The sequence below is a fragment of the Nelumbo nucifera genome, chromosome 6 (assembly GCF_055504915.1).
Source record: "Nelumbo nucifera cultivar China Antique chromosome 6, China Antique-T2T, whole genome shotgun sequence".
Taxonomy (NCBI): Eukaryota; Viridiplantae; Streptophyta; class Magnoliopsida; order Proteales; family Nelumbonaceae; genus Nelumbo; species Nelumbo nucifera.
The window spans coordinates 18,766,732-18,782,384 of NC_142654.1; the positions used below are offsets into that span (position 1 = coordinate 18,766,732).

The following is a 15,653-nucleotide window of genomic DNA, read 5'->3' on the forward strand; positions in this document are numbered from 1 at the left end:
ACCCAGAAGTGTCCACCAACGAGTTTACTGCACACCGACGTCCGTGAACGCGGAAGCCACCAGTGGTGACCAGAAATCAATCTTATTTTTGATGCGTTCTTCTTCTTCTTCAACTATTGCTCTGAAGCCGGCTGCAGAACAAGAACAAAGGTAGGTTCGTGTCTTCATCCCCCCACCAAACCAGCTGGTGATCGTCTTCTTCCACGGCGGGGGGTTCGCCCTACAAAGTGCCGACTCCAAGGGCTACGGCTTTGTTTGCTGCCGGATAGCACGTACCGTATCTGCCGTCGTCGTCTCCATCAACTATCGTCTCTTGCTGGAACATCGGTACCCGGAGTACGACGACGGATTCGACACGCCGTCGGCAACAACGTCGAGGCCAACTTAGCTCACCAAATGGTATGCAGGGTAGGAAATGCGGAGTTCTGGAAGTTGAGGGTGATTAGACTGATCTTGATCCAATCGTTCTTCGTTGGAAAAGAGCGGAGATAGGTGGGAAGGTCCGTTGACGCTAATAACGAAGAGAATTAAATCCCTGAAACCTCGGAGATAGGCGGCATCGAGAGTCATTACGATGTGGATGATGCAATCGGGAGCACATAGTGGCGTTCTTGTCTTTGCCATGGACGTCGTCGTTCGAGAGGGAAGGTCAGTTGTTGTGGTGGCTGGTGGCATAGTTACAATGAGAGACGATGGAATTATTTGTCTTTTTGTCACTCGTTCAATTATTTGGACTATTATTAACTGGAGTTAACATCTCCGCCCCACAACGCTTCAGCACATCATTGATGATGTCATCATCGGAAAATGTTGGCAGTGTGATCTCTATTAATCGGATACGGACAGCTATATTAATTTAGGGAGAATGATCGATCCGCCCAGATCAGAATTTTATAGTCCCAAATTACAGGTGGAATGCATCTGACTGTAAATTGATGTCAAATTCACAGGCAATATGTGATTTATAAGGGGGCAGGGCTACTAATAGGGGACTGGATTTCAGAATTCTGCATGAGTGTTTCGGTACTTTTTTCTCTTATTAATTTATTAGTGACGTGGAACACTCAGCTTAACAACTAAAGCATTCAGCTAATCCGAATTGAAAAATGACATTTGATTTTAATTTGCAGGTTGACGATTTCATGCTTCCCGTGAACCCGTGGATTCACAGGATGCAAACTCTAGGCAGCGCTTCTGGAATTCATTGAAATTTATTCCCAACATTTTTTAGGTTTTTTTCTCATCCTAATAATAATAATAATAATAATAATACCCATGTGTCCATGTTTTGGTATTAATTCATTTAATCTTTATTTACGGAACAAAATTTGGTTTAAGTTATGACAGATTTGGGTTGGGGTCAACATAGCCTAATTCTGGTCCTTGAGGAATGCCTGGTTCCGAATTGAGTGGGCTAGCCCCATATAGTTTCCGTCCATTCCACAAAACTCTGGATTATATTTACAAGAGTTGGTTGGGTGGGACAGTGTTGGGCTGTTTGAATGCACAGTGAAATGTGCCTCTGAGGTTGGTGTGACTTGTGAGGCGTCGTGTGTGAGGAGCGGAGCAGATCCGGTCTCGCGAGCACCAACTTGCCCTGACAAGTGACAAAAGCCGAATTCTTCTTAGAGATCGGGTCCCCTATACGAGCGTTGCGCCGTTGCGTTGGAATGTATGGTCTTGTCTGACGAGTGACGAGGGTCGAGGGTTTCGTTGATTTACAAGTATGCCACCGACATTCGGTTCTCGACTTCTATCCAAAATCCAAATATTGCCCGAAAAGTCCCCCCCCCCCCCTTCCCCTCCAACGGCTACTTAGAAAACTGGGTATTTAAACCAATGCGAGAAAGAACGAACGCATCTCTTCTTTAACTCAGATCTCATTACCACCCCTTTCCGACACTCTCCGCCTGCGCAACTTCCGAGCGAAGGTCCGAGAAGATGGAGCAACAACCTCTATCAGTGGTCCGCCACAACAACGAAGACGATGACGAATTCTATGAGAACATCGAAGCCCCCAAGTTTGTGGATTTCACTGTACCTGATCTATCACGCCCGGACGATCGTTTCTGGTTTTGTTTGCGTGTTGGTGAGTTATAGGTCTATCTCTTTTCGTTTAACTACGAATTCCGCTTGGTTTTTGCTCCAGTTCTGCGGATTTCAATGGTTAGGCAGTTAATCTTGTTTAACCTGACTTTATCTCCCCTGTTTGCTGCCTAGATCGATTTTGATTTCTTTTTCACTGTCTAGGTTGTTTATTTGTTTCTATTTCCAGATCTTTCATTTGATTTGCATGCAACTTAAAATGTCTACAAGTTCCATCATTCACATTCTCCTCTGCTGACTAAAATCTGCTCCTGTGTTGCTTTCACTTTGTCTAATCTAAATTAATTTCAACCTCCTTGTTTTAACCCAAGCTTCTATTGTTCTTCTTATGCTGGTCTTAAATGTTAAACTGAACCTCAATTGCTTCTTCTTTTAGTTTCTTATATTGACAACAAAGTTAAGGCTCGAAATTCTGTTCTCTCTTCCTGCAGATTCCGTTTGTACTCCTTGCTCTTGGTTTTGATTGCTTTCAGTACTGACAAGCTTACTGGTTTATGTCTGTTATGCAGTCATTTCCCTTTTCATTTTTTTCTTTGATGTTCTCATCGGATCTTCCTTTTTTTCCGAGGACATATTTATGGATATCTTTCCTTCTGTCTGGTTGTCTTTCAGGATGTGATCAAAACCATGAGGAAGACCTGGATCCCGATACCCTTTACAGAAATTTTGTGCTTCGGGTTAGTTATTCGCTTTGGTATTTCCTTCTATTGATCTTATTAGTACATAGCGTCAGAGATGACCTTTCAATCATACAGGTCATGGCAGCAAGAAGCCCCAACTTGAAACTGCAAAAGGCATTAAATAGACAAGCTCCACGGTATGCAATACTTTCACTGCACTATTTCTTCTCTTTTTACCTTTGATAATTCAGTGACACTTTTTACTTGTTATTATCTTTTAGTGCAAATGCGAAATGCCCTCTTTCAGCACCAGCAAAATCTTACAAGAGTAGAATATCAAGATTGGCCGCAATTACATCTGTTTCTCAAAGGATGGCTGATACCAAATTGAAAATTCATCCAATTTACAAGCTTAATTCGACTCCAAATGTGAAGGCAAAGCAATCTTCAATTGCTACAAAAGCTTTGACTACTCCTAGGCACAAAAAATGCCTCCCGAAACCAGATTCTTTTCATAGTGTTCAGAACCCAAAAAAGAGTGTTGCAGTTCCGAAGAGTAGATTGGTTGCAAAGGCCTTGGTCTTCCAAACGCCAAAGAAAACCGAGAGAACTGGTACTTCATTTCAGTCTCCTACTCCAATGTCAGAGATTTGTTCGGGGATGAAGAATCTTGCATTAAGCAGTCAAAGAAAGCATGCCTCGCCACATTCATGCGTAATACCATCAAGATACAGGACATACAATCCTAAAAAAGCTTTACCCCCTTCAGATCAATCCAAAGCTCGAAGTGCCAGAAAAGTCATAAGCCGAGATAAGGTTTCATCAGTTTATCGAGATTATAAGGGGCAGCAAGCCAACAGTTCAAGATTGAAAAGCCAAACCAAAGGAAATTTACAAAATAACCATGAGCCTCTACCTCCAGAACAAGTTGATAATGACTCTAGTGATATGGAGATAGATGGGAAATCAAGGGATGGTTCTTTGGAGGTGTTCTCTCTATCTGGTGGTTCTGGAAGTCAAGAAAGCAATGTTCGTGAAGGGAACCTGACAAGTACAGAGAATTCAGGAAACTCACGCTCAGCTGCTACATGTTCTATTCCAGAAGAATTAGGTGGGACCTCGGAGAAATCCCCAATTATGAAAAACCTACCTTTAGTGTTAACAAATGCTCAAAGCTGTGAAGCAAGCTCCATATCAACTTCTGAGAAGGATTTGAAACAGAAAGATCCACCCCTTTCTCCAACTTTAAAGGCAAAGGGAGAAAGTGGACATGAAGAAGTCATCATAAGATGCAAACCCCAGGATGGAATGGACTCTGAAGATCTTTCTATACACCAAACTTCCAATGGCGCAGGAGATAAGGAGGCAGTAGAAAGTGATGACAAAGAAAATGATTTATCTTCTGATAATAACAGGTTCAGCCCTATACTCCTAAAATTAAAATTTTTATGTCGCAATTACCTGAGAGTATTTCACAACTTTGTGCCAACTGTACTTATTTCTGAATTTAACTGACACAGAAAATTGAATATCAATTCCGACCACTCCGAAAGGAAAATTCTGGGCAGGCATAATGAAGCTTGTCAAAACCATCATAAGGTTACTCAAGTCACGGGTAAAAAATCTAATGGATGCTCTGTCTCTGTTACTGCTGGTACCCAAGGAGTGAAGTATAAGAAAACAAAGTTAACAAATCCTAAGCCCTTCCGACTAAGAACTGATGTAAGTGTTAAACTAAGTTCTGGTTTGCAAGTCACAGTGATCTTGATGCTTTATCTGACAAACTAGTGGTTGTACCAGGAAAGAGGAATTCTTAAGGAAGCCAACTTAGAGAGAAGATTAAATTTTCTTCCTCCTTTGAAAGGAATAACTACAGTTCCAAGCGTTACAATTGTAAGTGCGCAAAGAAGGCACGGGCAAGGAGATGAGCTACAGGTGAGCTTTTTAATTTAAGGTAGCTGACTTATTTTCCTTCTTCATGATGAACTCCAACATTTTATTTTGATTTGCAGAATGAGAAATCCCAAAAACAACGTAAACATGAAAATTTTGCACTGGAAGGCAACAAAAATCAAACAGACAGAAATGTTCAAAAGATTCAACTTGTAAGTTGAGAAGCCGACCTTTTGTTTTCCCAAGAATGTTTCCTCTAGATGTTCTGCTGAAACTTACAGGATTAACAAACTTGCAGCAAGGGATGAAACCTGCATACCATAACACATCAAACCTTTCAGCAGAGACAAAGATGGCCTCAATTGTGCCGAAGGTACAAAAGGTGTAGTTTTTCCCTATCTGATAGATAAAGTTTAGGTGTGAACAGATTCAAATTTTGTTTAGGAAGGCTAAATGTTGATCAATCAATGTACGCAGTTAGAAGATGGCAGGGAGGTTACAGCCCAAAACCCAAAGAGCAGGACCAAACAGGCTATGTCACCTTCGGTGCAGCAACAACGCATCAGGACTCAAAGGTTGGTCTAATTTCTGAATTTCTGTCTTAGAGTAATGATAAATTCTCAATCTCCTCTGATCAAACTAAAAAACCACCTCCCTTCTGCCCACCATTTTATTTGCAGGGTGGCTTCATTAATGAAGAAAACTACTTCTCTAGCATCAACGAATCAGCTCAATATAACAAAAGAAACCTCAAAAATAGTTTCACAACCAAAAGCAGCAGCGGAGTCCATTGAGACAAGCACCACTAGTGCAAAGGCTGGTGCTGTCGGGTCTTCAACAAGGGGAAGAAGGCATGCAACGATTCCAAAGGAGCCGAACTTTCATAATATTCATATACCAAAGAGTTGCACAAAGAAACTGGCAAAGGCAACCCCATGATGATACAATTTTTTTTTTTTTTTCTCACTTTGTGGTTCAATTGTTTCATTGAATTCTCTTTGCGAGGTTGTAACATGATTTTGTATTGTATTATTAGTGTATTTATGATGAAGCTTTCAAATGATTATATAGTTTATTATTATGTCTTCAAGTTGCGGGAACATGTAAGAGCAATTAATTACTTTTATTTCTGGGAATCAATCGGAGTTGTGTCCTGATTTGAAAAGGACGAAGTTCCCAGGTACTCAATTTCATTCTATTTCCTTGAAAAAAGTTACCTGTCCGGGTCACTAATTTGCCTGATATAACGATCAAAACCTTCAAAAACCTCCCGGTTCGACTACCTGGGTCAATGACAGTTTTTCTCTTACTCCATGAAGGTGAGTCGAGCTGACCCAAGTTCTACTTCGCCAGGCTTTGGCTTGGACTCCGGTTCATTCATTATTTAACAAATTCTCAACCCCCAATCTGACCCAAGTTCGGAAGGTAGTAAGGGATATACAATATTGAAGTATAGACAGTATGGATGCAACCATCTTTCGACATTGTCGCATATTACAGCCTACAGGATCAAGACCGCAATCGGGCATCGGATGAGAATGTCTAGACCAAATATAATGGCTTTTGTACACGATCAACCCTGTACTACGTTGTCAAATCCACTTGGTGGTGGTTTATAATCCGTAGTAACTTCCCTCAGATAAATTTAAAGTTCAATTGTAATACATTTATAAATATTTGGTACATGTTAAAAATACAATGTTAAAGATGTCAACGCATATTGTTTTTAATCACTGATGCACAATCAAATCGAACCGGTTAGGGGTCCGGTTATCAGTTCGAACAGTCCGACTGTTTGACCCGAATGACCAGTCCATTCTGACAAAAAAATAAAAAAAATTAAAAAACGGTCAAAACTGTTTGAACGGTTCGAACGATTAGCCGACCAATTCAGCAGTTTGCTGACCAAAATCAACGATTTTGAGGAAAAAATGAAACCGGTTAGATGACTGATTCCCGATTTTTCCGATCCGACCATCAGGTCTGGTCCGGTTTTGAAAACCATGAGACTAAGTCAGTTCTATTTGCTATTGGCCCAACCAAAGCCCCTGGTCCAGACGGGACATCAGCCCTGTTCTATCACAAAGTTGGGATGACATAGGTCCGGAGTTGGTGAACTATATCAAATATCTTTTTGCACACCCTCAAGAGATTAAAAATATAAATGGTACAAACATCGCACTTATACCCAAAAAAAGGATGGTACAGAATGTGTTTCTGGCTTCCGGCCAATTGGCCTCACAAATGTCATTTACAAAATAATGGCAAAAATCATCACTTCTCGGTTAAAATTTTTACCCCCTAGGCTGATCTCTCTCCAATGCAAACTGCCTTCAGTCCTGCACACCAAATTTTAAATAATTGCCCGAGTCCTCCTCGATAGAATTCATAAGAAGGAGAAGTTTGGTGCTTTAATTTTGAAGCTTGATCTCTCGAAATCATATGATCGCATGGAATGGAGTTTCTTACTGCACATTCTTCGTTTGTGAGGTTTCTCGGAAAATTTTTGCTCTTTGATTTTCAATTGCATAGCCACTGATTTTTATTCCATTATACTCAATGGTGAGACTACTACACCTTTCACTCCTGAACGTGGTCTCTGTCAAGGGTGTCCCTTATTACCCTACTTGTTTATATTGGGAGTTGATGTCCTCTACTGGATGTTGTTGAATAATATACATGACAAGCACCTCAAGGGGCTCCGCTTAGGTTATGGTGGGCTTACCTTAAAGGCTTAAACCACATCATGTATGTAGATTACATACTTATATTTGGGCAGGGTACTTTCAGAGAAGTCCACCGAATTAACCTCTTTTGCTCCTGGTCAGCCCAGGAGGTTAGCTATGAGAAGTCTTCGATTTTCTTTAGTCGTAATGTGTTTCGCAGAGGGCGTATTAGAATGACTAATTATTTGGGTGTAAAACCGATGACTGGAAATAAGGTTCATCTTGGCTGTAATTTTCATGAAAACCGGAGGTGCAAAGTCGATGTTAAGATGGTAGTTGATAGAGTCAAATCTAGATTGGAGAATTGGAAATGTCGTTTTCTTTCACATGTTGGTCGTTCAGTTCTCATTCACAGCACCATTAATTCTCTTCCAACTTATGTTATGTCTTCCTAAATCATTTTGTGACCTCTTACTAGGAAATTTTGGTGGAGTTATACTTATGATAAACGCTACTTTTATGTAAAAAGATGGACATCCTTTTGTGAGCCTAAATTGCATGGTGGTCTAGGTTTCAAAGCATGGTTTTAAAAAATGACTTAGAAATGGAATTGTTTTGGCCACTAGTTTTTGGGTTAATGGTTCGATCGTTCAGTTCAAATGGACAGTCTGTTCTGACAAAAGAATTAAAAATAAAAAACGGTCAAAAATCATTGAACGGGTCGATGGTTTGACTACCCAGATCAATGAATCGTTAACTGATTCAATAAATTTTATTCAAAGACCAAATTTAGAATAAAACGGAATTGATTGCCTGAATGATTCCTAGACTGAATGGTCCAACCATCTGAATCAACAGTGGTTCCAAAACCATGTTTCAAAGATTTCAGGATGTTAAATGTGGCTCTGAAGTTATGTTGGCATTTCTTAACTTATACGCATCAATTATGGATTAAAGTTTTGTGCTCAAAATATTTATATCGTAATCAGAGCTTCTGGACGGTTCCGATCAGATTTGGCTCTTCTCATGTGTGGAATAGTATGCTTAAATGCCAATAGGCATTAAGATAGGACTGCAGATGGCAGGTAGGCAATGGCTGGTCTATTGACTGTGTTAATGATCCTTGGTTATCTATGGGGGAATTCCAAATTTTCATAATTCAGCTCCAAGTTCTATTAATTCTTGTCTCTGAGTGGCTAACTTCATTCATCCAATTTCTCACTCTTGGCTACTAAATTGTTTGCATGACGCTCCAAGTTCTACTAATTATTGTCTCTAAATGGCTAATTTCATTCATCCAATTTCTCACTCTTGGCTACAAAATCGCTTGCATGACTTTTTTATTGAACCAGTGGTTAATTTAATACTTTCAATCCAACTCCCACAGCTTGTTCATAACTTGGAGGATACTTTGGTTTGGATGCATACACCTCATATGGCTGTTTGACATCATCTTCTGCATATATAGGTTGCTTTTGACAGATAATGCTCACTTCTCATCTTCCATTTATGCTTTTGGTGATGTTACATGGATACTTTGATCCCACTGTTACAGAGGTTCAGCCTTCACCGATAGATGACCTTGACCTTTCAATTGCTATTCGTAAAGGGAAGCGTTGTTGCACAACATCCATTGCCCATTGCATCTCCAAGTTCCTTTCCTATAATTGTCTCTTAGAATCCTACAGATCTTACTTGGCATCTATTTATTCTATTTCTATACCCGAAAAAGTGCATGAAACTCTTTTGATACCTGAATGGAATGAAGCAATGCAAGTAGAGATGGATGCTCTTGTCAATAATACATGGGAACTAGTTAACTAGCCTGAAGGGAAGAAACCTGTTGGATGCAGATGTGTTTACTGTGAAATATAATGCTGATGGTACTGTAGAGAGGTATAAGGCCAGATTGGTTGTAAAGGGATTCACACAAACTTATGGCATAGACTATACAGAAACCTTTGCACCTATTGCAAAAATGAACACTATCAGAGTTAAGAATGCCTTCACACAAACCTTTGCACCTACAAACTTCTCATGGCCACTACTTCAACTAGATGTTAAGAATGCCTTCCTCAACGGAGACTTGCAGGAGGAAGTATACATGGAGTTACCCCCTGGTTTTTATAGTACAGAAGCAGGAAAGAAAGTTTGCCTTTTGAAGAAGGCCTTGTATGGGCTGAAACAATCCCTGAGAGCTTGGTTTGATAGGTTTAGACTGCCTTTGGACAAATTCGAATATATACAGGCTCAGTCAGATCACACTCTCTTCTTTAAGAAGACAGGTCATTCCCTGACTCTACTTGCAGCCTATGTAGATGACATTGTGATAACAGGAAGTGACACTAGTGAAATTGAAACCCTTAAACAGCACATTCACAAGGAACTTGAAGTGAAAGACCTAGGAAAGTTACACTATTTCCCAGGAATTGGGGTAACTCGATCTAAGCATGGCATTTTCATCTCTCAAAGGAAGTACGTTCTGGACTTATTGGAAGAAACTAGCAAGTTAGGAGTGAAACTTGTTGATACTCCCATTGATCCTAACCATAAGATAAGTGCAGAAAGTTGAGAAATCCTTGAGGACATGGCTATGTACCAAAGGCTGGTTGGGAAACTTCTTTATCTCTATTCATAAAAAAAAAACTTCTTTATCTCTGTCTAACCCGACTAGATATTTCTAATGCCGTCAGTGTTGTCAGTTAATACATGCATTCTCCTACGACCACCCATCTCCCTGCAGTAGAAAGGATCCTTGCCTACTTAAAGAGATGTCCAAAGAGAGGTATACTCTTCAAGAATAATGGTCATATGAAAATAGAAGTGTATACAGATGCGGATTGAACTAGATGTGTTGATGATAGGAGGTCTACCTCTGGATATTGTGCATTTGTGGGGGGGGATCTTATTTCCTGCAGAAGCAAGAAACAAAATGTTGCTCGCTCCAGTGCAGAAGTGGAATACATATCCATGGCCAATGGTGTTGCGGAAGTGTTATGGCTGAGATCCTTGCTTAATGAGTTGGAGGTTGATTATGAGAAGCCTCTGATGTTGTATTGTGATAATCAAATTGCAATTAATATTGCCTACAACCCAATACAGCATGACAGGACTAAGCATATTGAGGTTGACAAAAATTTTATCCGAAAGCGAGTCGCATCTCAAGAAGTATGCCTTCCTTACATTGCCTCAGACATGCGGTTAGCTGATCTCTTCACCAAAGCAGTCACAAAAGGCAAATTGGAGACAGATCGATGCAAGTTGGGCATGACAAATATCTACTCCCAACTTGAGGGGGAATGAAGAAATAGTTGGTTAGCCACGAGTGTGGGGTTCCATACCCACACTCAGGCTCTAGTGTATGTGGTTTCATACCCACACCTAGTTGTTTCTAATTTTTTTTATTAGTAGTTTCTAATTTCTTTTTAGTAGTTCTAATTTCTTTAGTGATGTGGCGCGATCCGGGCACTCCTAGATGGCGGCTGACTGGCTCCTTGTTGGCAACGAGCGGCACCTGAGAAGATGAAAGGAAGGATTCCCGGGGGTTTGCCCGGTGGGAATACTCTGATGCTTAAGTTAGTGCAGTGTATGGGGGGAGTAAAGAGAGAAATGAAAGCCAAGAGTGGAGGTCGCGCTTTATCACTATATTCGAGAGGTTGGAGGTCTCAAGAAGAAGTTTCTCCTCTGCCCTGAGGGCTTTTATAAGAGCGTTCTTGCGAGATCGGGCATAACCGCCATTGGGTCCCTGCCACAGCCGTTACCTGCCAGGGTTGCGCAGGTGGCTGTTGGGATGTACTCCTTACCCGGGCGAGTGACACGTCCTCAAAGTGACAAGCACACCTCCGCCTGCTGAGAGACGTGGGCGCAGACTGTCGAAAAGACAAGGACTACGCCGTCAGTTAGGGACGTGGCCCAGTCTGACTGGTACGGCCTATTAAATAGAAGCTTCATGAGGAATGCTCGTGCGGCCCATTCGCGAGCTACTTTGCAACGAGCTTCGAATACTTTAGAAGTACCCTTAATAGAATTGGTCCTCGGATGACTTGCCTTGTTTGGGAGATCGGGCGAGCTGACTTTCTTAGCTCACAAGTTAAATTTTGCCTCAGAATATCCCTTGAGGTAGCTCGGGGGACCCGGAGCTCGCATCGTGGCGAGCCCCTCCTTTCCCCCGCTACCATGTAGCGAGCTGCTTTATGGGCCTATCACTTAGCCGTACTGGACTACAATGTTGAGCTGTTGCTTACGTTGTCAGCGTCCACGTGTCGCCGTTTTATAGGTCGGGCCAAATCATCCTTCATCAATTGCCCCCCAGTTTCATTGTTAGACGCCTCGTATTCTACTTCACTGTTAGATGCCTCGAACTCGAAGCGTAGCGCGTATTCCAGTTTCATGCCGCTTGGGCCGTGCAGAACTATTCCGGCACTGCTGCCCTGTTGGTTCGAGGAGCCATCTACGTGAAGGATCCAGGTGCCACACTGGCTACTACTTCACGGGGTTCGGACTTGACCGACCCGAGAGCTTCGGGCTCACCCGAGGTGGGAGCCTCGCGCTCAACCGGCCTGGGAACTTCGGAGTTGAATGTGCATTCAGCTATGAAATCTGCTGAGGCTTGGACCTTAATGGCAATTCGCGGCTTGTACTGGAGGTCGTACTCGCTGAGCTCAATGGCCCACTTCGTCAACCGACCGGAGACCTCGGGCTTAAGTAATACTTGCCTCAGAGGTTTGTCGGTAAGGACGATAATAGTATGAGCTTGGAAGTATGGGCGGAGCTTCCGAGCTGCAATTATCAATGCGTATGCTAGCTTTTCCATCTCCGGGTATCTCGTTTCTACTCCCTGCAATACTTTACTAACATAATAGATGGGTTGTTGGACCCGATCTACTTCCTTTATTAGTACCGAATTGACCACCTCATCGCTTGCCGAGAGGTAGAGTTCTAAAACATCGCCCTCATCGGGTCGGGTTAGGGTCGGCACGCTAGTAAGGTATTCCTTGAGCTCGTCGAACGCGAGCTAGCAATCTTGGGTCTATTCGAACCTTTGCTCTTTATTGCCTTAAAGAACGGCAAACAATGGTCCGCCGACTTAGACATGAAACGGCTTAGGGCGGCTATGCGTCAACCTTTGAACCTCCTTCGGCTTTCGGGGCGGTTTCATGTCTAAGATGGCCTTAATCTTATCCGGGTTGGCTTCAATGCCTCGCCGGTTAACGATGTATCCTAGGAACTTACCCGAGGTTACACTGAATACACACTTGTTTGGATTCAATTTCATATTGAACTTACGCAAAATTCCAAAAACAGAATGCAAGTCTTGTGTTAATTCATGTGAGAATTGGGTTTTGACGACCATATCATCTACATAGCATTCTACTTTTCTGCCGGTTAACGGCGCAAACAATTTATTTACAAGCCTTTGAAAGGTTGCCCCTGCATTTTTCAACCCGAAGGGCATAACCTTGTAACAGTACAGACCGAATTCAGTGATGAAGGCAGTCTTTTTTTCGTCCGCCGGGTCCATCTTGATCTGGTTATAGCCCGAGTAGGCATCCAAGAAACTTAGCAACTCATGCCCTGAGGTCGCATCTACCAAACAGTCGATTCCGGGGAGCAGGAAGCAGCCTTTCGGGCAAGCCCGGTTCAGGTCGGTGTAGTCGACGCACATGCGCCACTTACCGTTGGCCTTCTTTACCAGGACGGGGTTGGCTATCCAGCTTGGGTAGTGGACTTCTCTTATGAAGTCCGCTGCGAGGAGCTTCTCGACTTCCTCGTCGACCGCTTTCCACCGTTCCGGGGCTAGGTTGCGTTTCTTCTGTCTAACGGGCCTAACTACAGGATTAATGTTCAGCTTGTGAGTTATGAGTTCTAGGTCTATACCGGGCATTTCTGCCGTGGACCATGCAAAAATATCTAAATTTTGAAGTAAAAAACTTACCAGTTCGGATCGTAGGGGCTCCTGGACGGAAGCGCCGATCTGGAGCATCCGAGCTGGGTTTGTTGTTGAGGTCGGGACCGTGACTATTTCTTCCGTGGGCGTGGCTCGTTCTTCGCCTTGCTCCGTGGGTCGTTCCAGTTCAAGGTAATCGGTCACCTTGGTTTTCCCCTTTAGGGCGGCAACGTAGCACTTGCGGGACTCGAGCTGGTCGCCCCGCGCTACTCCCACACCGAAGTCTGTTGGGAACTTCATAGCCAAGTGGTAAGTGGAGACCATCGCCCGTAGGACATGGGTGATCGGTTGACCTACTATGGCATTGTAGGGAGAGGGGGTCGCTACCACTAGGAAGTTGTGTTCGAATCTGACCACACAAGGCCATGTGCCGATCTCTACAGGTATTGTTATTTTCCCAAGGGGCCGGACTTCTTCTCTGCTGAAGCCTACCAAAGGAGTGTCTGCGGGCTTCAGGTCGCTTCTCTGCAACTGAAGCTGGTCAAACGCGGCTTTGAAGAGTATGTCGGCCCAGCTGCCCGAGTCGACGAGTATGCGCCTAACCTCGAAGTCGTTGATTCTCAGCTTTATTACGAGCACGTCGTCGTGGGGGTAATGGACCCCTCGCGCATCATCTTCTGTGAAGAAAATTGGCTCTTCCGTTCTCGACCGCTTTGGGGGGTTCTGCTCCTCCCGAGTGACCTCGCGAACCGACGTCCGAGTTGCCGCTATGGTGCACCCTGCAACGATCGAACCTCCCACTATCATGTGGATGGTTCCCCGAACTGGCCTCTCCTCTGGAGGCTGTCTCTGTGGTTGTTCGGCTGGCCTGCTACTGGACTTGGGAGCGTCTTTACCATGCTCCCCTTGCCGACCTGTTTTATTACTATTATTATTGTTATTATTATTTTGTACAAAGTTTCTCAAATATCTGCGACGGATGAGCTCCTCTATCTCGTCGCGGAGGTTTTTACAACTCTCGGTACTGTGACCGTGGTCCTTATGAAAATTGCAATATAGACTCTTATTTCTTTCATTGGGATTCCCCCTCAGACAGGGCGGCCACTTCACGTACGGGGCGTTCTTGATTGCCATTAGGATTTCGGCCTGCTTTGCGTTTAGTGGGGTGTAGTCAACTCGGTCTAGTGCGGGAGCTCGGAACAACTGACCCGGCTTTGCACCTCAAACTATCTCCTTTTTTCTTCGGGTGTCCTCTTGACTGGAAGGTTCCCCTTCTCTCTTTCTTTTTTCGGGTGCGCCCTCACCCTTCTGGTTGATCTCCTCTTCAGTGGCTATGAACTTATCCTCAAGCTTTAGAAACTCGGTTATGGTCGCGGGTTGGTTAACGACCATGTGCCACTTGAACTCTTTGTGCTTTACGCCCTTCTTGGCCACTGCTAGGTGTACGGCGGGGTCCAGGCGCGGTATCTGCATACAAGCGTCGTTGAACCGCTTGATATAACTTCGGATGGACTCTCTCTCTCTTTGGGCTACGTTGAAGATGCTTTCTTCAGTCCGCAGACACCGTTTGCTGGTGACAAAGTGGGACGTGAAGGCTTGTGCAAACTGCGCCCAACTTCTTATCGACCCGGGTGCCAAGTTCCGGTACCATGTGCGGGCTGCTCCCCTGAAAGTAGTGGAGAAGGCCACACACATGCATGACTCACTGGCTCGTGCCTGGTGCATCTGTGACTGAAAAGCGTCTACATGATCATTCGGGTCGAACGACCCATCATACTTGTCAAGAGGGGGAAGCTTGAAATCCTTGGGCATCGGGACTGCCAAGAGTTCGAAGGACAGGGGGGACGGAACCGAGAGGAGGGGAGCCTTGGCTTCGGCCGAGCCTACCTCTTCTTTGCCCATGAGCTCGGGCAAATCGCGGGTGACAGATCGGTGAGCTCGGCAGCGACATCTCTGCTTCTTGGTGGGCTCGGCGTTCGTGTTACTCACCTCTGGGCTATCCAGAATGGTTTGCGCCGGGAGTAGCCCGGTCCGCTGGTGATGGCTATGGACAGAAGGGGCCTGTTTAGAGTCTGTTGCCAGGATCTTAAACTGTTTTTCAAGGATCGGGGTTCCGAACTTCGACTGTCGAGGCGACGTTGACCTGCCGGGCCGGGGCCCTCCCGACCTGTCCACCCACGGTGAGATCGGGGTAGCCGGTCTCTCCCGTTTGCCATGGGGGGAGGCCTGGTTTTTTGGAAGATTTTGGGGGGCCTCTCCTCGGCTGGAGTGCTCGCTCTGGCGGCGAGATTTGGCTTGCTGCAAGGTCAGGTTCTGAGGCTGGAGCTGAGGCTGTTGAAGCTGGGGTTGGGGCAGTTGGGGGAACGGCTGCTGATACTGGTACTGGGAGACCGGTGCAGCACGTGCTGTTGATAAAGCTGAAGTTGTTGGAACTGTTGCATTTGGGCCTACATGGCCTTCATGCACTGCATTAGATCCTCC

At 44.2% G+C, this 15,653-nt stretch overlaps 1 protein-coding gene across 4 annotated transcripts; it reads left to right on the forward strand.

Annotated features, from left to right (window-relative positions):
- LOC104591231 (neurofilament heavy protein) lies at positions 1-5,784 on the forward strand. Of its 4 annotated transcripts, XM_088890302.1 has the most exons (12): positions 1-1,023; positions 1,131-2,089; positions 2,719-2,783; positions 2,862-2,923; positions 3,008-4,141; positions 4,247-4,448; positions 4,527-4,559; positions 4,632-4,661; positions 4,739-4,831; positions 4,918-5,001; positions 5,097-5,194; positions 5,300-5,784. In XM_088890302.1, the coding sequence occupies exons 2-12, from the start codon at positions 1,942-1,944 to the stop codon at positions 5,556-5,558; spliced, it is 2,208 nt and encodes a 735-aa protein (XP_088746428.1). In that variant the 5' UTR covers positions 1-1,023; positions 1,131-1,941; the 3' UTR covers positions 5,559-5,784. The 4 variants fall into 4 exon arrangements, with proteins under 4 accessions (XP_088746428.1, XP_010248325.2, XP_010248326.2 ...); XM_010250023.3 differs by having other exon boundaries at positions 4,527-4,661; XM_010250024.3 differs by having other exon boundaries at positions 4,527-4,661; positions 4,918-4,992.
- The last annotated feature ends 9,869 nt before the right edge of the window (positions 5,785-15,653 follow it).